The sequence below is a fragment of the Lithobates pipiens genome, unplaced genomic scaffold, assembly GCF_037356315.1.
Source record: "Lithobates pipiens isolate NorthernLeopardFrog02 unplaced genomic scaffold, aLitPip1_a1.2 Scaffold_25, whole genome shotgun sequence".
NCBI classification, from domain to species: domain Eukaryota; kingdom Metazoa; phylum Chordata; class Amphibia; order Anura; family Ranidae; genus Lithobates; species Lithobates pipiens.
Window position 1 is genome coordinate 66082120 of NW_027507787.1, and position 24132 is coordinate 66106251.

Consider the following 24132-nt stretch of genomic DNA (forward strand, 5'->3'; position numbering starts at 1 on the left):
CCCACTATAGGCACTGGGCAGAATGAAGACAACTGGGGGTAAAGAGCTCCATCCAGCAGCAACAGGGCTGACTTGGTCCAGTTAATAGTCAAGGCTGAATAAGTGCCATATTCAGTGAACATGTCCATTACCTTTTGCAAAGAGGGGCATCTGTTTCCCATCAAAAGCAGCATGCCATCTGCATACAACACAAGGTGGATAAAAATTGATGATTAAAAAAAAAAAAAAAAATTGGATTTTTTTTTATTATTTAAATCTGATTTTTTTTGATTTTTGTTAAATGTATTTTAATAAAATGCTTTTGCAGTAAAAATCTATCTAAATATAGTTTTCTATGCAGTATACATTAATGATTTTGTTTATTTAGCATGAAATGGAGCTTAGTTATGTAGCATGAGTCTGTATATTCTGCAATATTTATATTTTTGGTAAACTCATTCAACGAATCCAAGCTCTGCAAGCTGAGATAACATGCACTGTATTCACACAATTTCACAGTAACTATGAGGTAAACCAAAGTTCAGGAATAATCCTTTATCCCATTGTTTTGCAAATCTATGTACAATACAAATTGTAGGAAAACCTTCATTTTGTTTGCAAATATTAAAAATTCTAACTACCAGCAAGAATAAGTCCTTACATTTAAAGAGCACCTGTCATTTCAGACCCTTCATTGCAGCACCTGTTAGTGTGCACCCACTCACCTGCTGCTGCGACATTCCTCGCCTTGTTGTGTCACTGCCGCATCACCAGCCGTCCCATTAAAGTGAATGGGACTGTCGGTAAGTCACCAGCGGGTCAGAGGAGGAGCCGATGCGGGACAGAGATGACAGTTGCTCTTTAAAAATTATGATTTAAATTGAGTTGATTTAAATCAAGCCTTTTTCCTAGCGATTTAAATCATGATTTAATTGACTTGATTTAATATCAAATCCACCCTGATACAACATGATCTTTTCATGGAGTGCACCATATTTAAAACCCTCAACCAGAGAGCTGGTCTTAATTTTAACCCCCAGGGGTTCTGATGCAAGGGCAAATGGGGGGGGGGGGACCCTGCCTAGTACCCCTACCCAGTAAAAATACCTGTGCGGTCCTGTCACCCTCCCAGATAGCAGCCTGGGGATTATGATACAATAAATGGACCCATGCAATGAAATTTTCTCCAAAGCCAAATCTTTCCAGCATTGTCCATAAATAGCACCATCCATGCTATCAAACGCTTTGTTTGCATCCAGCAACAAAAGCGTTCTCGCCCCTCCGTTATCCGCTAGTGTTTGCTTATTTATATAAAGTTGTCTGAGGTTGACAGCAGTGGATTTGTTAAGCATGAAGCCAGCTTGGTCTGCATTACCGATATTAGCAATTACTTTGTTAAGCCTCCGAGCCAGTACTTCAGCCAAAATTTTTATGTCAGCTTGTAACAAGCAAAAGGCCTATAGGAATTAGGCTCTGTATCTGGCTTATCAGGCTTGAAAAGCAAAATAATACTAGCCCTGTTCATGGAAGGCGGTAACCATCCATGCTCATGGGCCTCGTTGAATATTTTCAACAGCTTAGGTAAAAGGTTATCAGCCTATTGTTGGAATACCTCCATTGGCAGCCCATTATCCCCAGGTGCTTTGGAGTTGGGAAAAGAGCTGGTCGCCTCAAGGATCTCCTCTAACGTAAGAGGAGCATCCTGACTTGCTCTGTGAGCATCTGATAGGGTGGGTATATTGATTTACTGTAAATATATGGATAGGGCCTCTGGGATATAGGAGACCTTAGCTTTGACAAGGCTTTTTATCTTAATGCATTAATATAAATAAACCTTCAGACTTTCCTTTAAGCTTTGATAAAAAAACCTGAAAGCCGATTTCTATGCAGAGCTGCACCAGATTTTGCCCTCTCCAGTAAATCAACCACATTGTGTAACGTGCACTTACTCTTGCTCTCTTATAGTTACATCTTTATAACTAACATGCAGGTTTACCACATAGATATTTCTTTACATATGAACATTTTTCACAATGATGTGGGTCAGAAACCACAAGGAGTTTGTAACTTGTAAGCTTCCTTTACAGGTACGCTGCAACTATAGCCGTATACCTTCAGCTTAGTATATAGATGATATAACAAATTGGACCCTGCTTTTAATATCTTTAGGAAGTATATACATTTGTTTTAATTTGTTAATCTTCTGACGCATACTGGAATATTTACATGAGCGTTACCTGGAACATATTTACATACATCAAGGTTTATTCTCTGTTATAGCAAACATTTTACATAGCACATTACAAAGAAGCATACAAACACTAATCTGCCATACTAACAATCTGAGTTCATCTTTAACTAATATAATTATTGTAAAGGCTTGTCATGTGTAACTAATTTGTACATGACTAACCTTCCTCTATTTGTTCTCCTATTGGTTGCCCCCATGGCTTCCTTCCTTACTGAAGGATAGACTTTGCAAAAAAGTAGTTTATCATTTCAGTTTTCGTTTTCCAAGATTTTAGGGATTATTGCAAAAGCACAACACTGTATATATATTTTTTTGTTTTCTAGTTGAATTTTAACTTGAACCAAAACCATGCTACTTTTTTTGCTATTGTCTAGATTACATTTTGCAGCTTGACACAGTTTTGTGGGCCCCATTGTATGTGTTTATACAGCTCATGGGTTTCAGATGTACATATGGACTGCACTACTGATAAAGCAAACTTGTTCTTTGCCAATGCAGAACAAATCAACAGGTGAGCTTTAATAGCGGCTCCTGCCGCAGCTGAGACCAGCCATTCAAGGTGCGAGTTTCTTTCATTGTTTGTAAGAAAGAAAATTGCATGATTGCCCCATCAGCACAGGCAGCGCTGACAGAGGAATCGTCAGGCTTCTCCAGGCAGAGAGGCGGGGAGACCGTCCCTGCTGGGAGAAGACAGTGATTAGCGCTAGTGGCTATAGCAGCAACTAGTGATAATCACAAGAAAATCTGTCAGGCAGGTTGTACCTGAGTTGATCAATCAACTTGGTAGATTCAGCCTGTCCATCAACCGTTCGAATCTCAGCCGGTTCCTGCTGAAAAGTCAGAGATTAGAACTGTGTATCGCTGACTTTAGATTTACCTTCTTTTCTCTCCCACATTGATCTATTCATTGCCAGGAGTGAAGAGAATTTACACATTACTTCTGGTTAGGGCTCATTCACACGAGCAGAAAAAATGCTGTGTTTAGCTGCACTTAGACGTGTATTTTCTGCATGAAAAAGAGTTTTACTGGAAGATCGAGAGCTCAGTTATATGGGCAGAAAAAACTCTGCATTTAGATGTGTCTTTTCTGCATGAAAGAAAGATCCTATGTAAACTATGCGCCTGAAGTACATGCATTAATGTACATACGTGAGTAAACTTTGCAGATCTATGCATATACAATTTGCAGTAGTGTCCTACTTTTTTTTGTGTGTGACTAAACACATTGCACATTTGTGTATGTAGACACAGCTGTGTATATGGGATCATTCATTACTATAATTCTGCGTTTAAATGTGTACAAAACTATCTGCTGTATGAATCCAAACACAGCTTTTTTTTTTCCCATGTGAATGAGCCCTGTATGTATGGACTCATTGATCACTATACTGCTGCGTTTATATGCATCTCAAACTATCTGCCGTATACATCTAAATGCAACGTTTTTTCTGCCCGTGTGAATGAGCCCTTATAGAGGAACATGGGACAGTGCCGATTCTTGGAAGTTGGACACTTGGCACAAGTGACATCACATGGGTGTAGAGAAGAAGTCTTCAGCCCAGTAAAAGCTCCAACTAGGTTCATGTTGAAACTTCCACAAGGCTTTTTCTACCCACAGGAATGAGGGAGCAGAGGGAAGGGAAGTATAAATTCATACGGAACGGTGGCGAAACTACCAGGGTCGCAAAGGTTACACTTTCGCCCGAACCCTGGCGTTTTGCCACTGTCGGGGGGGCCTCAGCGTGGCTTGCTGGCCACAGGGCTCTGAGCCAAGAGCATCTCTCTCATACAGCCCAGAGCCTGCACTGACAGCTCCTCCTCTATCGCACAGATGGGAGAAGAGAGATCCGATCTGATTGTTCTACTCCTTTCCTCCTGTGTGCACTACAGGAAGTGTGAAGCTAAGCAGCTGAATTTGATCATTAAACTGCTGGGCTTCACACTTCCCAATGTGCACACAGGTGGAGAGGGGCAGGAGGAGAAGGAGCAGTTGGGCTCTCTCTTCTCCCATCCATGCAAAGGGAGGGGGAACTGTCAGTACATTCTGTGGGCTGTATAAGAGAGACACTCTCAGCTTAGAGTCCTGAGGAAGCACTGATAGGCGACACTGATGGGGCTATGTTGATAATCAGGGCACTCCATGGAATCCTGCAAGGTTAATAAGTCTCGCTATAATAACTTTTAAATGAATAAAATGCACACCAGGATCAATAGATCTACAATGTATTGCATATCCCTGTGAATTCCTATTCCTATCTATTGTTATGTTATATACAACAGAGATTGTTTGTATAACTGTAATGCTCTAATTTCACTTCAATAAAAATGTTATTGTTAAAAAAATAAAAAATAATCAGTGCCCTGATTATCAGTGTAAACAATGTATGGACAATGTTGCCTGTTAATGGCTCTCCTTTCCTCTCACAGACACCACGTGGGAGGAAAGGATTGTCAATAATCGGCATGTCTGTTTAAAGGTGATCAGCTGATCACATGGTAAAGGGCCACTGTGATTGGCCCTTTACCATGATCAGTTGTGTCCAAAGGACACAGCAGTCACAGGGCGAGCATGATGTTCACCCCAGGGGGCACGCAGGAGGCAGGGTTCTGGGAGGATGTAGTCCATGGACACCCTCCCAGACCTGGAAGCTTGGGGCTCGGATGAAAGGGAGAGGCCCTTAAGGTTGTAGTTACGCCTCCAATGCAGCAGCTGGGTTTAAAGTAAAGCTATTGTTTTGCCATGCAAAGGCAAAAAATATGTTCACTTTAAAATATATTGCATTTAAACATGCCCATTTATATTGCAGTGTTAGTGACGCATGTTTTGTTATGAATAGACCACTTGCTGCAGTTCATTTGCTTTGCATCCAAACTGCAATACATCTAAACTGTGAGTAAGTTTTGAGGTAATCTGAATAGGCAAGAATATGAGTGTATAGTTTGAACCCGGAATCTAGATCGTATAGCTGTCCTCCTTTCTTAGTTTTTTTGGACTTTATTCTTATCAAGTTTTTAGGCTTTCTCAAGAGCACACTAATATTTAGCTATTTGCCTTATTGATAAGATGTTGGATATATTTAGCTAGTACATTAATAAAAGTCACATAATGCAGTGTCATTTTCAAACTGATACCGACTTCACATGACTTTACAAGCTGCCATACCTGCTGGTTACTAGTTCATCTCCCGCAACTTGTGGTTTTCCTGAAACCTTCAGCATGTGCCAAACCTCAGAATAAAAACATTGTGACATCTGCTTCTGATAAACAGGATGTACAACCTGCTCTAAGGTAGTCCGCTTCTAGTTTCAAATCATGCTAATCTGTTATAACATCTACATAATTCACAGTCTGCTGATCAAACAGCAGAAAGCATTCAAATAGTTATAAAAATCTGCAAGGATTTTTTCAATTTTTCCATAATCTCTCAAGGAGCCACTGGAGGTCCTGTTTGGGAGACTCTGACTGAAATGAAACAAGTCTTTGGCTCACATATAGTTTGTGATTGTGTAAGTCTTTCAATCTAGTTTTGTTAAAAATACCTGCTTGGTAAACCATATAACTTTTCAAGACTTTTAACTAGCATTGTTACAGATTCATACCTTTTTCTGTTCTGAAACAGTAGCTTTCCTTTCTCAGATTGATTTCTTAATGGGATGGACAACCATCATTCTATACACCTGAACAAATCTCAGCTTTTAGAAAAAGGCAAACTAAGCCTGGGTTCACACTTGTGCGAACACATATATCGCATGTGAGTGCAGTGCCAATCGCATTCAATGCCTGTGCAATGCGAGATCAGCCAAACAGTTGTATGGCTGAACTCGCATTGGATTCACAGGAAAATAGTGCTAGGACTTTTTTTTTCCTGCACTGGAATCAGATCGCATGATTGTTCTCAGGCACCTACGGACATGTTTGGATGGTGTACTAAACTGTATGTGTGCTGCCCTGTGTATGCTGACATGTAAACGAATAATGCATTCTATATGCAGGCCAACGAATTGGCTGACCAACTAACTTATAATAAAAATAGTTGTGGACAATTTTCATTTTATACATTTATAATTGTGGTGTTTAGCTGTTTCAGCCTTAAACTCATTCAATAAGCTCTGGAGCAACTGCACTTGCAAAGTGCACAGTCTATATGCCTTTAGCAAATGAACCCGTATGTATAATAAAGTAATTTTTTTTAGCGGGTAGAGTTTTAGGTAAAGGTAACTAAAGGTACTTTGTGCAGTATTGTTTAATAATTACAGATAACTTTCACAGTGGTTGAAAATGTTAGTGTATGAGTGTATCTTTGGGCTATACTGTGCGCTTTGAGCAATTCCAATACAAACATCCCGAAGATACAGTCCAAAGATACAAAATCACAATTTTTTTATTAACATATCAAGAGATTATTGGGAGAGTCTTCTCCAACAGATATACTGATTACCTGTCATACATACAGCTAAAATATATTTTCCCTTGGATCTATCCTCCATACTTAATTAGGTTAATAAAGACAAATATCCATCAAGTTCAACTTCTCACAGGCCTGTATGGCATAGTAATGACAGGTTAAGTACCTTGTTGTGGTGTGCATAAATCAAGTGAGACTCTGAAGTTCAGTACTATATAATACCTAAGTAGTCGCTTCACTTACACTTTTACAGTAACTTACAATTTTAATCAGCTTTATAATAATGTGTGCAATCACTCACTTGACATTTTGATGTCACAGAAATAATAATAATTCAAAAAATGTAAAATCTGTCCACAAAGGTGAGAAAAAGAAACATGTCAATTGAATGAAAAAAATGAAAACTCTAATATTTAAACTGACAAAGACATTTGTTCTCTTTCTTTCTTACAGATGGGTCAGATGCATTCTCCACTTTTGCACCACACTCAAAGTACATTTGCCCAGAAGGACATGATGTGAACCTCACATGCTCTATCAGAGGACACCGTATCCATCAACATGATCTATTAACTGTACATTGGGTTCTCACCAAAGACAGAAACCAAGATTGCACTGAAGAAAAACATGCAAAGAATACAACAGACAGCCACCATCAAAAAGCACACAAAGGATCCCATTTCTCCAATGGAGTGTTCTATAGAACTCTTTTTAATGTCACACAAGCGGACAATGGTGGCTATTGTTGTTTCCTTTATGAGAGAGATAAGAAGCATCCGATACATCAGGCGCACAGCTATATGGAACTTCAGGTCAAAACAGGTAACGGTTTTGCATTCTTAGAGGTTTAAATTGTGCATAGAAACATCATTTTAAAATGAGAAATTTATGAAAAAATATATAAAACTTCACAAAGTAAAGGTACCCACAAAGAACAGCTAGCACATTTAGAAAAGCTTATCAAACCAAACCACAGACCGGTGCTATGTAAATCATCTTTGAACCTTTCCAGTATATTTTTGTTATTGACCTTTATCTTCCAAAAGCCTCTCTTTGATGAGAGTGCTAAAGCTGAGCCCAATGTGAGCAAGTTTTAAGAGGAGTGCAGGATATATGATAGTAACTAGCAATTGTGGACACATAACCTTAGAAATTGCCATACTTCAAAAGATCTTTCTTCTGAGCAATGTACTCAAGATACATACAGTATCTGCTTCTTCTGTACAAGCATGCATGCCTTTGTGCAAAAAACACATGGAATCTAAGATCCATTGGCAAAGGGTATCTGCTAACATTCAAGGCTATACACCGTCATCTTGATCTTCAACGATCATCAGTAGTCTGCGGGTATTCTAAGGGCCCATTCAGACCTTGGCATTCTGATGTACTGCATTGACATATGCAATTTATCACACATTAACATATGTTGCATTAAGGCAGCCAATGCAATTGAATGACAACACACTAAAACATCAATAGAGATTATGTACGGTAGTGCGTTACTATGCACTGTGGTTTTCTGCAATTCATTTAACTTGTGGCTGTGTTGCCTTGGTGTGTTGGGGGGGCATTTAATATGAAGGACACTGTATTGCACTAACGCATGTAATGTGTACTATTGTGCTTTGCATTACCTCAAAGCACTACAAAGGTGTGAATGGCCAGCATAAAAAGTAAGAGCAGTAGAACTGGACATACACCTGTATAGTTAGAATTCAGTTGAAATGACATTTTGGTTTTCAGTTCAGCTGTGTTCGGATCCCACACCCTTAATATCCTGAGAAAATGGCTCTGAATCAAAACTTGATTAAATCACTAAAAGATGTTTGACATTTGTTTTTAAATTTGCTTTGCAGCTGAGTGCTAGCTATTGTTCATTGACTATAAATGGCTTCCTGTAGTGTCCGTATGTAGACAGGAAGTCTGATATGGTAGTTATCTTAAGCAGCTGTAGAAAGCTACTGAAATGTTTACACTTATATGCGTGAATTAATATTTGCTGCACTATTGTATTAGGGATTTCATATGCCAGCATGGACCCACTGTGCTATTAGGGTAAATGACAACAAAATATTATGGTGTACCTAAACTTGCTATTACATGAGAAGGACTTAGACTTTATGGGAATAAATTAAACTTGGCTGGCAAATATCCAGAGGTATTCCTTGTATCGGAAAGACAGGGAAGGTAGAAGAGGGGGGTGTCTGCCTTTATGTAAAAAATTATGTAAGGGTGGCAGAGAGGAGCGACATTGTTAATGGGATGAGGGGGATGTGGAATCAGTTTGGGTAGAATTTAACAGAGAAGAAGTTGGAAATTAATAGTGGGGATATGTTATAGGCCCCCCAACCTAAAGGAGGAGGAAGAGCTGGGCCTACTATCACAGTTGGAAACAGCAGCAAGACAGGGAATTGTCATCATATGGGCAGAGGGGACAGCTCACTCATTAAAGGTCCGTTATTTTAGGAAAGTCTTACAGGACAACTCCATGTCATAATTGGTAGATTCCCCAACTAGGAAGAATGCCCTGATAGATTTATTAATGACGAACAATCCAAGTATGATGATATAGCGATCCTAGGATAATGTAAGATGTAAAAAACCTCATTAAATAGAAAAAAATGGCCTTTAAACAATATAAAGGGGATGGGTCACAGTCAGCATTTAAACACTACAAGGAATACAATAAGAAGTAAGAAGGCAATCAGGGTGGCTAAAAAAAGAGAGACACATAGTGGAGGAGAGTAAAAAAAATCCAAATAATTTTTTTTAAATACATTAACAGTAAAAAGGCAAGATCAGAGCATATCGACCAAAAGACGAGTAAGGGAAGATGATTACGGATGACACAGAGATGGCAACTGTACTAAATGCCGCCTTCTCCTCAGTGTTTATGCAGGAAAGGGATGTGTATACTGACAACGGAAGTACTGTTGGTGACACATCACAAGATGTACCCTTGTGGCTAACAGAGGCCGGAGTGAAGGAAAGACTAGATAAACTTAATACAAACAAATCACCAGGACCAGATTACACCTGAGAGTCCTCAGAGAACTCAGGTTATAGCCAGACTACTGTTCCTAATCTTTGTGGACAGCATACTGAAAGGAATTGTACCAGCTGATTGGAGAAAAGCCAATGTGGTACCAATATTCAAAAAAGGACAGAGACAAATCCCTGGGAACTACAGGCCAGTCAGGCTAACATCAATTGTTGGTAAATTAGAGGTGATGATTAAGGGACTATATCCAAGAATTTACTGAGGATAAAATATCTTAAGTAGTCATCAGCATGGGTTTACAAAAGGTCGTTCTTGCCAGACCAATCTGTTATTATTCTACGAGGAAGTGGGCTGCCATCTAGACAGGGCAAGGCCCGTGGATTTAGTCTACCTGGATTTTGAAAAGGCATTCGATACAGCCCCCCATAAGCGCTTAATCTACAAGTTGAGGTCTGCAGGCATAGACCATAAGATTTGTTCTTGGGTTAAAAACTGGTTACAGGGATATGTCCAAAGGGTGGTGATAAGTAACGTGTACTCAGACTGGTCTGGAGTGGTAAGTGGGGTTCCCCAGTGTTCTATCTTGGGACCAATTCTATTCAATTTATTCATAAATGATATAGAGGACGGCATAAATAGCTCAATCTCCGTTTTTTTGCGGATGACATAAATTCACATCAAGATATAGAAATTTTACAAGACCTGAACAAATTAATGGAGTGAGCAACTATATGGCAAATGAGGTTTAATGTGGAGAAATGTAAAGTAATAAACTTGGGGGCAATAAAAAGAAATGCAAACTACTCACTGAGGGGAGAACCGATGGGGGAATCAAGGATGGAGAAAGATCTGGGGGTCCTAGTAGATGACAGATTGAGCAATAGCACGCAATGTCAAGCTGCAGCTACCAAAGCCGGCAGAATATTAACATGCGTAAAAAAAGGGATATACTCCAGAGATAGATCCATAATCCTACCACTTTAAAAAAACACTGGTTAGATCACATCTGGAGTATTATGTCCAGTTCTGTTACCAGTTACCAGGGATGTGCTGGAACTGGAGAGAGTCCAAAGAAGGGCAACAAAACTAATAAGGGGACTGGAGGACCTAAATTACTAGGAAAGACTGCAAACACTAAACTTATTCTCGCTGGAGAAAAGACGCTTGAGAAGAGATATTATAGCGATGTAAAAATACCTCAATGGGGATCCCAGCATAGAAAAAATCTTTTCAGTCTCAAGGAGTGTAAGAGGACACAGGGCCAAACAATGAAATTGGGGAGAATCGGTTTAACCTTACACTGCGCAGGGGTTTTTTCACTGTCAGGGCAATAAGGATGTGGACCTCTCTTCCACAATTGATGGTGACTGCGGGGAGTATTGCTAGTCTTAAGACTCTTAGATGTGCATCTTAAGGAACATGACCTACAAGGATATGGGAAATAATTAAAGACATTTACACCTACACAGTTTGAACTAGATGAACTTTTGTCTTTATTCAATCTTACCTACTATGATACTATGAACCCAAAATAGAATATATTGTTCCTTAGCAATCCTCAAATGTTAAGGGGCTGCATTCATTTTCCTTTTTCTGGCATTTCTTCCCCTATTTTTACCTGATGATCCCAACTACCAAAAATTCAGAGGCTGTGACATTTTGGGTGACATGGCTGCATCTGGTGGAATTGCCGTTGAGTCTGCACACTGTGGACAAGATTATTTGTCCTTCTATCTATATTATTTAATGTCAGCATCACCAGATTATCCTGGATGTCACTCCATGGAAAAACTGATCTCCTAACGAAGATCTAAATTGTCTGTTTTTATCATGCTACCTACAAACAGTCTTTCAGCAAATGGAAACAACCAAATATATATGAACCGAAGACCTAGGACAAGGGTAGCATAGTAAGGCAGTCCCCAAAGAGCGAAATAATGTATTAGAGTAATGGAAAGTGTCTAGTATAAGTATAAGAAGCAGGAGAGCGTTTCCATTTTGTATAGGTCCATTCTGCCAAGACTGTTTCCTTGAGGACCAGCTTTTTGAGTGTATGGTTAGTGGCATTTGATAGGGGCAAAAAATTGGGCTTGTAGGTTTTACCTTCAGATGGGGGGGGGGGGGATAAGAACCCCCAGATTTTTAAGCAAATTGGATTTCCACTGATATAGAAAGGAGGCTGCCAGAGATTCCTTTTCACTCTGGGGTAAAGTAATGTTGCGATTTGTAGCATTTATTTTAGAATTTCTGTGAAGGCCAAATTGGTCTAATTCATGGAGAACACTAGGGAATACAATTCTAGGATTGAAGACACATAGGAGGAGATCATCTGCAAAAAGGCTTAGTTTATGGGAGAGATTTCCCACCCACACCCCTTGTATGGTGGCATTGGCATGCATGGCAACAGCCAGATGTTTAATTGCGAATATATGTATAAATAGCGTGAAAGTGGGCACCCTTGACATGTACCATCGAACAGACCGAACCCAGAAGAAAGAATGGGTGAAGATGGAAGTGTCTGGGCGCTGACAGAGTTTTTGTTTGACAGGAAAGTCTTTCATATTGTGTTAATATGCTGTGCATACTAGTACATTACGGCATATATCGCCTTGGAGCCTAGTAAAATAAAAATTTTATATATATATATATATATATATATATATATATATATATATATATATAATATAGCTGAGTTTAATTCAGTTTTAATACCTACTGCCCACTAATTCACGCCTTCTTTTTTTTAAAGTACCCCCAACAACCCCTTTTGCTCTAATCACTATTCCTATCTACAGTATACTGTATATTGAATCCTTTCCACTCATAAGGAACACACCAATACTGTATCCCAGGCCACTCATGACTTAACGCTCTAACAATCTATGAATATCAACAGTTGCATTCATTTTTTCTCATTTCTATGCCTCTCCACACTAGCCTAATAAAAGGAATAAACACATTGCTTGGGGATCTTTGTTGGATATAATTATTTTATTTTCTGTCCTGCCTTGTTACTTGTCAAATAGTTCTCCATACATGACATGTTTTCTAGACCTTAGACCAGTGTTTCTCAACTCCAGTCCTCAAGGCGCCCCAACAGGTCATGTTTTCAGAATTTCCCTGATGAAACAGCTGTGTTAATTACTAAGGCAGTGATACTGATCAAATCACCTGTGCAAAATAATGCAAAGCCTGGAAACATGACCTGTTGGGGCACCTTGAGAACTGGAGTTGAGAAACACTGCCTTAAACAGACAATAGTCCACAAGCTTCAATGCCTGTAATCAAGTGCATAGTTGATACTCATCATGTTCTATTTTGTAAGTTTGTACTTATTATATATTATATTATCATATTATATTATTAAGTCTATAGCAGGTCTATGCATGTTGTAGTTTTTGGCATTTTCTCTAAGTCCATCAATTGTCAATGCAGTACCATAGCTCCATGCTGCTTCTCTTTTGGAACTAAATCCCTCTATTGTACAGGTATATGTACCTCTTTGTGGACTGATGTATAGAACTCTATAAAACAAGTGTACTATTTATCTACCAAAAGTGTTATATTGCACTAAACATATCATCTAACCTCCATAATACTGCTTTCGGAAAGCCAGTATAAGGGAAAGGCTATAAAAAAATACTCGTTGATCTAGCCAATAATTTGCCAATAATTTGTCCTTTCTGGTCTTACATAGGGACAAGTTGGTGTTGGGTCCCAAAGTTTCTTTCTGACCTAAGGTGGTTTTAGCCTGGCATGTCAATCAGGGCATCATTCTTCCATCCCTATGCAGCTCGGTTTACATGCCTCAGAATGCTGTGAGCAAGCAAGTAGGTATATTTTATTGCAGAAAAGACATTGCATGTTTCTTCTGTGATAAGCCTGATCACAGGTGATAGGAAAATACCTTAAATGCTAAGGGCCACAGAGAAGGAGCACCCATAAAACACCAGTTTCTCATGCCTACTTTAAACTGTATCTATTCCATAAATCTTTTGGTTCTAGATAAAGGTTTAGCCACATGAGCGACAGAGGAATGGCTTGCATGGTGTTTCCAACACCTTTAAAATGGATATTTAATTGTTCTTGATATATGAAGGTGATGTTCAACTGTGCTGAACTGATAAAAGCCAAAAACCTTAAAACACAATTGTTTTATTATGTGTGCTGTACAATTAAATATATAATTTTTTTACATTTTAGATAATCCGGATCTTAAGACCTGTTCACTTCTCTCATCTGAAAAGGACAGTGATGGTATGTACATCTTTTGTTCACCAGTGACACCTTTCAGCTTGTCATTGAACTAGTTTACTCATATTGTCTGGGAAAGGACAAAAAGTGTCATAGTTTACTCTTCCAGACAACCAGTATTACAAATGGTGATAAATACTGCATCCATTCTCCATTGTATCCATCACACTGAGTATTGCATGAGATAAAACACTGTATGGTTTTATGAGATAAATACTAAAAAAAAAAAAAAAAAAAGAAAAAAAGAAAAGATAAATACCGCAAGTTTTGGAAAAATACCGTATGTGGTATTTTAGAAGCGTTATTCACATTTTTTTATAAGGTGCACAATACTACTTAGTGAATGGAGCCCAATGTTTCAGCAACCTAAAAAGTAGCTAGAGACAGCTAGTCATTTAGCATTTTTAGAAGAGCAGCAATGGCAGCCTACAATATCAGGGTTAACTTCCCGTTTAAGTCATCCTAGGGAATACATAACTTTTACTATATCTGTCTTGCGAAGTAAAATAGCATTTTTATTCATTTTAGCAGTTTGCAATAAATCTTAAGTACTATATCTTTGACTTCTCTAGCGGTATACTAATTACTGAACCTCCACAAAAAGGTTCTCCCTTTTTCTCAGAGTGAGACACAATGAAATATAACAAGCAGTAAAGAGCTTCCCTTTAAGCCGCGTACACACGGGCGGACTGTATGGCCAACTTAGTCCGTCAGACAATCCGACGGACAGTCCGTCCTACTTTCGAATGAACGGACTTGACCACACACGATGAACAAACAGTCCGTCGAAAGCTTGCGCGATAACGTGTACAGCACGTACGACGGGACTAGAAATAGGACGTCCAATACACAGCAATGCAACCTTCCGCCGTGTAAATCCTTTCTGAGCATGCGCCATACTTAGTCCGTCCAACTAGCCTACTCACGAGCGGATTGTCCGCTGAAACCAAAGTCTGACGGACAATATTACGGAAATTCCGAAATACTTAGTCCGCCAGACTGCACGCTGAAGCCCACACACGAGCGGACTGTCCGCTGAAATGTGTTTCGATGGACTAAGTTGGCCAGACAGTCCGCCCGTGTGTACGCGGCTTTAGTATGTAAAATTACACTTAGAAGTCTTTTCTAGTCAAGCATTAAAATTGTGCAGTAAAATGTCAATTATCATAAAAAGCACTTGTAACAGTGTAATGTTAACTATTAACACATTTACAGCATTGACAACATACAGTTGCAATAAAAAGTATGTGAACCCTTTTGGAATGATATGGATTTCTGCACAAATTGATCATAAAATGTGATCTGATCTTCATATAAGTCACAACAATAGACAATCACAGTCTGCTTAAACTAATAACACACAAAGAATTCCATGTTACCATGTTTTTATTGAACACACCATGTAAACATTCACAGTGCAGGTGGAAAAAGTATATGAACACCAAGACTAATGAGATCTCCAAGAGCTAATTGGCGTGAGGTATCAGCCAACTGGAGTCCAATCAACGAGATGAGATTGGAGGTGTTGGTTACAGCTGCCCTGCCTTATAAAAAACAGACCAGTTCTGGGTTAGCTTTTCACAAGAAGCATTGCCTGATGTGAATGATCCCACACACAAAAGAGCTCTTATCAAGACATTTTGCAGGAGAACTTAAGGCCATCTGTCCACCAGCTGAAGCTCAATAGAAGATGGGTGTTGCAACAGGACAACGACCCAAAGCATAGAAGTAAATCAACAACAGAATGGCTTAAACAGAAGAAAATACACCTTCTGGAGTGGCCCAGTCAGAGTCCTGACCTCAACCCAATTGAGATGCTGTGGCATGACCTCAAGAAAGCGATTCACACCAGACATCCCAAGAGTATTGCTAAACTGAAACAGTTCTGTAAAGAGGAATGGTCAAGAATTACTCCTGATCGTTGTGCAATCTGCAACTACAGGAAATGTTTGATTGAAGTTATTGCTGCCAAAGGAGGTTCATCCAGTTATTAAATCCAAGGGTGCACATACCTTTTACATCTGCACTGTGAATGTTTACATGGTGTGTTCAATAAAAACATGGTAACATTTAATTCTTTGTTATAAATAAATATCACATTCACTATATATTAAATGAAAAAAGAATAACGAATATTGTGATTTCCCAACTGGAGAGGAAGGAACGAACAAAGTTAATCAAAAGTCCATAAGAAATCCTCAGTTGCGATCCTTATCAGAACACCACGGTGATTCCACTCAAAAAAATGCACACAAGTGCCCGTCACCAAGAAGTGAGTGCGCTTACCAGATGGAAGCTTAATCAAAGCCTTGTATGCAAATCCTCAGTATCCTCCTCCTTACAACTTGTGTTCATAGATCAGCTAACCACAGTGAAAGGCAGCATTCACATAAATATGTATCTTGTTCAGAGATCCCAAAAAATGATTGCTATTTGCCTTTGCAGGATTGAAAACGTTGGGACCCAGATCCGAGTGCCATTGTCAAGTGTGATTGTTTATTTTCCTTCCTTATCCGCATTCCATATCCTTGGATCCTAAGGATCTGTTTGAGTAGAAGAGAGACGCCTCAGCACAGAGTGTGAAAAGATCCATTTCTGGATGGTGTACTCGCTGGGCTCAGTCTTAAGATAGATCTGGAACGCGGATAAGGAAGGAAAAAAAACAATCACACTTGACAATGGCACTCGAATCTTTGTCCCAACGTTTTCCTGCAAAGACAAATAGCAATAATTTTTTGGGATCGCTGAACGAGATACATATTTATGTGAACGCTGCCTTTCACTGTGGTTAGCTGATCTATGAACACAAGTTGTAAGGAGGAGGATACTGAGGATTTGCATACAAGGCTTTGATTAAGCTTCCATCTGGTATGCGCACTCACTTCTTGGTGACAGGCACTTGTGTGCATTTTTTTGAGTGGAATCACCGTGGTGTTCTGATAAGGATCGCAACTGAGGATTTCTTATGGACTTTTGATGAACTTTGTTCGTTCCTTCCTCTCCAGTTGGGAAATCACAATATTCGTTATTCTTTTTTCATTTAATGTATAGTGAATGTGATATTTATTTATAACTTTCATAATTTTTTATATTCCATTAGGGTAGCTAATATAAACAGTTTTCTTTGTTGGCGCAGCTTTTAAAAAAATTTCTATTGCTTTTGGGTGTGTGTATCTCACTTATAGCTGCAGCCTTCATTTTAGAGTATTGTGCATGCTTTTTTTTGTTTTACTCAAGCGCAGTTTATTTTCTATATATTTAATTCTTTGTGTGTTATTAGTTTAAGCAGACTGTGATTGTCTATTGTTGGGACTTTTATGACCAATTTTTGCAGAAATCCATATCATTCCAAAGGGTTCACATACTTTTTATTGCAACTGTATATAATGTTTCTGGAGTGTACCATATTGATGTGACATTGCTGCCACGCTCCCTGTTTTTGTTTTCTGGCAGACTTGGATTAAAACAGAAAAACAGGATTTTTAAAACAGCTTACCTATAAAATCCTTTTCTTTGATGTACATCAGGGGACACAGAGCCATAGTAGTTACTATGTGGGTTAATTTGGGAAACGACAGGTGATGGACACTGGCATGCCCCTAAGACAAGACGTGTACTCCCCTATATAACCCCTCCCATTACTGGGAGTCCTCAGTTTTGTAGCCAAGCAATGCAAGTGTATGATAAGAAGGGAGGGACCTCTGTGTCCCCTGATGCACATCAAAGAAAATGATTTTTACAGGTAAGCTGTTTTAAAAATCCTGTTTCCTTTTCTTCCATCAGGGGACACAGAGCCATAGTAGTTACTATGTGGGATGTCCCATAGCAATGGCAACTGAAGGGAGGGAGACAACAAAAAAAGTAGGGCAGAAGACTCATACTGCAGCCTGCAGCACAGTGCACCCAAAGGCAATATCCTCATGACCTTTAACATCGATTTGATAAAATCTGGTAAACGTATGAACTGAAGACCAAGTTGCAGCCTTACAGATGTGAGCCATAGAGGCCTGATGATGCACTGCCCAAGAGGCACTAACTGCCCTGGTTGAGTGTGCTTTAACATGAAAAGGAGGAATTTTCTTCTTTAAACCATAAGCCTGAATAAGGACTTGACGAATCCACTTGGAAACAGTGGATTTCAACGCTGCCTGTCCTCTTTTTGGATCATCTGGCAGTACGAATAACACATCTGTTTTACGAACCTGAGCGGTCGCCTTTAAATACACTCTGACCGCTCTCACTACATCAAGGGAATGTAGTGCCTTTTCTTCCCTAGGTCGAGGCTCTGGGAAGAAAGAAGGAAGAACAATATCTTGGTTTAAGTGAAAACCTGTCACCACCTTTGGTAGGAATTCAGGATGAGGACGTAACACCACTTTATCCTTATGCATGATCAGATATGGCTCTTTACAAGACAGAGCTGCTAGTTCCGATACTCTTCTAGCAGAAGAAATGGCAACCAGAAAGACTATCTTTCTAGTCAAAAGAACCAAGGGAATTTCACGTAAAGGTTCAAAAGGCTGTTTCTGCAAAGCCAATAAGACAAAGTTTAAATCCCAAGGATTTAGAGGTGCCTTGATAGGGGGATTGATCCATGTTACCCCCTTAACAAAGCTAGGAAATAAAGAGTGAGAAGCTAGTAGGGGGAATCTCGGCTGAGACATTATGGGCGGCCCACAAAGCTACGATCCGAGGGAAGCTAATCCAAATTACTTCTCAATTAAAGAAAGAAAAAGCCTCGGACATACTGAAACTAGAGAGAGCATTCTCTGCTCTATTGAAACGTCACAAAAAAGACCCAACAGAGGTCCAAATTGCTCAACTAGATGCTGCTTGTTTAGCTCCAAACCTGGCACTCACTGTCAAAGCCGAGAGTTCCTTGCATTGGACTGGAGCCGAGAGTTCCTTGCATTGGACTGGAGCGAGTTTCTACCAACATTCAGATAAAATGAGTACTATGTTAGCATCTAGACTTTCTCCCAAAATCCACACCTTTACACTCTCCAAAATAAGACAACCTGATCCAAAATATCCAACGTATACTGCAAAATTTCCTGAAATCCCAATCTTTACCTAAAGGGTAAGACAGCAGACAAATCAACTATAAACGCCTTCCTAGAAAATCTATCCATACCCACCCTTCAGAAAAAGCACGTAGATCTTATGGAAGCCCCCTTTTCAACAGAAGAAGTCCTAGAGGTGATCAAAAATCTAAAGCAAGGCTTGGCTCCTGGTCCTGACGGATTCCCTAATCTCTATTACAAAACCTTCGCCGACACACTAACCCCTCACCTTACTAAATTTTTCAATTCCAAAAGAAACAGAGATCCCATATACACCCACCTCAACACGGCTTTTATCTCGGTAATCCCCAAACCAGAAAGAGACCCTGAAAGAGTAGAAAATTATAGACCCATATCCCCCATTAATAATGACCTAAAAATACTCACAAAATTACTGGCAAACAGAATGAATTCATTCATTAACCAATACGTACACAAAGATCAAGTAGGATTTATACTAGCAAGGCAGGGCCCGAACCAGGTAAGCAGAGCCATAGACCTCACCTCTATCCTTCAGTCAGATTGGGAAGGGGGACCCCCCCAGGAAGGTCTCCTGTTGTCATTGGACCTGCAGAAGGCCTTTGACTCCCTCTCCTGGCCCTACCAGTTCTCGGCCCTAAAACACTGGGGATTCGGGGGAACATTTTATGGGGACACTGAGATCCCTTTACTCTGGTCCGGAAGCTAGGGTCAGAGTACAGGGATATTATTCATCCCCCTTTAAAATCGCTAGGGGGACCAGGCAAGGCTGCCCTCTGTCCCCTATAATCTTTGCCCTGGCGATCGAAACTCTGGCTATAGCGATCAGATCGGATCACAACATCAAAGGTATTCAGTGTGGAAATACTACCCACAAGTGCGCACTTTTTGCAGACGACATTCTCCTGTTCGTCACCTGACCAATTACCTCCCTCCCACACAAACAAGCTTTGGAAACATTTGGGTATATTTCAGGTCTACAGGTTAATATGAAAAAATCCCAGGCATTAAATGTTTCTTTGAACCCGGCACTAGTGGATCAGCTGAAACCCTTCGCTACCTAGGGATAAATCTCACCCCCAAGATAGAACAGCTTTACCAGGCAAACTTTCCCCCAATGTACCGCAAGCTAGAAAATGACCTCCAAAAATGGTCACTACACAATATTTCTTGGCTAGGCAAAATTCATGCCATTAAGATGACCCTTCTCCCTAGACTCCTCTAATTATTTATATACCTCCCAATACTAATTAGAAGAGATCATATTAAATCTTTCCAGGAAAAAATAATCAAATTTATTTGGAGGAAAAAAGGATACAGACTAGCCAGACGCATTCTTTACGGCCCAAAAACAAGAGGTGGATTAGGTCTTCCTGACCTCTTTAAATTTTACCAAGCTGCCAGATTAGCCCAACTCTCAACAGTATATTTCAAACATGAGAAACCGGACTGGATTAACAGAGAGACAAGCGGTTCCTACATACACTTTAGACTACTTACTTTGGTGCACCCAAAAATCCAGACTCCCATTCTATCACCTACGCTCTCCATCTCCATTAAACTTTGGGACGACTTAATAAACCTCCCATCGCTGACATCCACGACATGCCCACTGGCTCACATATTCCATAACCCCCTATTCAGACCTGGTATGGACATCAAATCATTCCAATGGTGGTTGTATAAGGGGATGTATCGTATTGGTCACTTCTTCTCCGCTTGGGGCCCAATCTCGTTGAAACACTGCATTCAAAAACTGGAGCTGCCCAATTCTGAAAAATTTCGATTCCACCAAATTTCTAATTTCCTGCACTCTATATGGAAAAACAAACCTACTCCTCCAGGGTTTACACAATATGAGCACTGGCGTGGACAGGCATTGGAGCATAGAGGAGGCATATCTATAATACACACTTCACTTTCAGACCCTACCTCCAAATTCCCATACATGGAAGCATGGGAAAGAGATCTGCAGGAAACCTGGGACCTGGAGGAATGGCATAAGATGGGAACAAGAGAGTATAAAGGTATATTGAATATTTCCTTGATAGAAGAAAACCTGAAAATATTAACTAGATGGTACTTAGTACCTGCTAGATTATCAAAAATGTTTCCCTCTACTTCACCGTTATGTTTTAGAGAATGCCAAACTCAGGGTTCTGTGCTCCACATTTGGTGGGAATGTCCGAGAATCAGAGGATTTTGGAACAAAATGTTTAACCTCATCAGGAGAGTCACAGGCCTCGCTATACCGAAATCCCCCCAAATAGCGTTACTGAATGTTCACATTCCCAAGATCCCCAAAAACTCTCACAAACTGATATCTTTTATGCTTTTGGGAGCTAAAATTGTAATAGCAAAGGCCTGGAAACATCCAATGATATCCCTCTTGCACACCTTTTAAAAGATGTGAAGCAATTTGGGAACCCTGGGCTAGGCACATGGGGATCAATCTCATTCCTGGAGTCAGGGCATAATAGAATAATATTCCTATCCAAAGCAATAAGGCAACCTCCTTCTATACCCTCTTTTCTCTTCACCTTTTCTCTTTTCTCCTTTTCTACAATCAAGTACATTTTAAATTTAAGATGGCAGGTTTACCTAATCCAGTAAAGGTTCAACTGTGACTTATGTTTACATAATTGTCTCACCTGCAGGGATTAGTTAACTTTATCTTGAACCCTGCAGAGCACTCCTGGCTCCCTTTGAGCTCCAAGCAGAACTTCAAAGCTTGCTCACCTTGGGGAGCCCACACCTTCGGGGAACTACTGCTTTCCTCGGGAGGTGAGGACTCTCCCAATTTCGTAAGTGCACTCAGGCTAACGCCAGACTCTTTTGGTACCTGACACAGTCTGAACCCGGTAGGGGTGTCAGGACGGAAGCTTGACAAAAGTGAGAAGATAGAGGCCGTTGAAAAAATATTGACAAGGCCGAGATCTGGCCCTTGATAATATTCAAGGCCAGCTTCATTTCTAATCCCATTTGTAGGAAATCAAAGATTCTACCTATGACATATTTCCTGGGGTGCCAACCCCTGGATCCACACCAGGAAACATATGCCTTCCAGACTCTATAGTAAATGACTCTGGAAGCCGGCTTCCTGGCATTAATCAAGGCAGACACTACAGAAGAAGACAACCCACGATCCTTTAGAATGTGGGTCTCAATAGCCAAACCATTAAATTTAGCAACTATAAGGTAGGATGGAATACGGAACCGTGTATGAGAAGATCTGACCATAATGGCAAAGTCCAAGGTACTCCTACTGCCATCTTTATGATCTCGGCAAACCAAGATTTTCTGGGCCACGCTGGGGCCACCAGAATCACCCTTCTTTTGTTCCTCCTTGATCCTGTGAAGAAGACGCGGAAGTAGCAGAACTGGAGGAAATGCATAGGTCAGAGAAAACTGATCCCATGGGAAGACTAATGCGTCTGTTCCACAAGCTAGCGCATCCTTTGTTCTCGACACAAAGTTGTCGACCTTGTTGTTGAATCTGGAGGTGAACAGGTCCACGTCCGGAGTACCCCACCTCCAACATATTGCTAGGAAGATGTTGGAGTGAAGAGACCATTCCCCCGGAAATAATTGTTGGTGACTCAAGTAGTCCGCCTGACAATTTTCTATTCCCAGAATGAATATTGCCGATAGGCAAGGGACATTGTGTTCTGCCCAAGTCAGAACATGATTCACTTCTTTTGGGCTGCCCGACTCCTCGTGCCTTCCCTGGTGATGATGTAAGCCACAGCCGTGGCATTGTCAGACTGAATCCTGACAGAACAGTCCCTCAGTCTGACCGTCCAGGACTTTAGAGCCAGACAAACTGCCTGATTCTCAAAAATGTTAATAGGCAAGGTCCTTTCCAACTTGGACCATCTCCCTTGGACAGATTCCTCTTCCAGGACTGTTCCCCAGCCTAGAAGGCTGGCATCCGTTGTCACCACTTTCCAGGAGACTGCTAGAAACGATTTCCCCTTTTGGAGGTTGCCGGATACCAACCACCAATTTAGGCTCTGACGCACGTCAGGAGCCAATCGTATTGGAAAATCTAAGGCCTGAACCTTCTCGTTCCAGGCCGACAGGATTGTGTTTTGTAGCAATCTTGAATGAAACTGCGCGTAAGGGATGGCCTTGAAGGAGACCACCATTTTTTCCCAACAATCTCATGCACAACCGAATGGAAGGCTTTTTCTTTGTTTTGATGAGTTGAATTAGCTCTACAATGGAACTGATTCTTGTCTGGGGTAGAAATACCTTTTTCTGCATGGTATGTATGACCAGATCCAAGTACTGTAATCTCCTTGATGGTTTTGAGGGAGATTTTTCTAGGTTGAGAATCCAGCCTAGAGATTCCAGGTAGTTTACAGTTGTGACCAGACTGTGGTTTAGACCTGAATCTGACCTTGGTGCTGCCCTTGGGGTTTTCCCCTTGAACTTGATGGTTGAGGCCGTTGAGACTGCCTAGAGGCTGATGTCCCTGGCACAGGAGAAGAAGCACGCTTAAAGGAGAAATGTCTGAATTTCTCTTTACTGGTAAAAGAGAGCTTTTGCCATTAGAGATCTTTTGTAGGTATTTATCCAAATTATCTCCAAATAGCTGTTCACCATGAAAAGGGAAACTGGCTAAGAGCTTTTTACACGGTGTTTCGGCTGACCAACTTTTCAGCCATAGAATTCTTCGAGAGTGCACTAGTCCAAGCATAATCCGTGAGATTTGAATGATAGAATCTCTCATAGCATCTACTGTGAAACATAGTGCGTCTGATAAATCAGTGCAATGTTGGGCCTGTTCATCCCATTCAGCATACATAAGCTTCCTTAGCCATGCATGAATAGGAAAGGCATCCCCAGATGGAGGAGGTTTTAATGATCCAAATTTAGAGGTGGGATCATCAAGAGCCTGCGCTGCAGGTAGCAAAAAGGATACACCTATATTAGGATCCTCCGAAGAGGATAAAACAGTATCTTCCAAATCTTTGGGAAGATCTACCTGATCCCCAGGGTCCTGAACCTCCAAAAGAGGGTCTTGAGCACTAGATGGGGATCTGCTACGTTTGACCTCACTATGGAGGGATAAAATAGCATCAGTTTTCTTTTCCAAACCAGCAATGGTAGAAGACAAAACCTCTCATGTGACATACTCAGAGGCTGAAGTGTCTTGCACGACTGCAACCACAGTTTCCCCTGATGGCTCAATCT

General features: G+C 40.4%; 2 protein-coding genes across 3 annotated transcripts in view; one reads left to right on the forward strand and one right to left on the reverse strand.

Annotated features, from left to right (window-relative positions):
* The window catches only part of CDH23 (cadherin related 23), a 1769196-nt gene that overhangs the window by 232237 nt on the left and 1512827 nt on the right, over positions 1–24132 (reverse strand). The window lies entirely within an intron of this gene.
* VSIR (V-set immunoregulatory receptor) overlaps positions 1–24132 on the forward strand; it is a 91582-nt gene that overhangs the window by 52782 nt on the left and 14668 nt on the right. Inside the window, exons 2-3 of the mRNA XM_077454572.1 lie at positions 7090–7458; positions 13841–13894. Of these exons, the coding sequence (XP_077310698.1) occupies positions 7090–7458; positions 13841–13894 (423 nt within the window). The remainder of the gene's footprint in view (positions 1–7089; positions 7459–13840; positions 13895–24132) is intronic.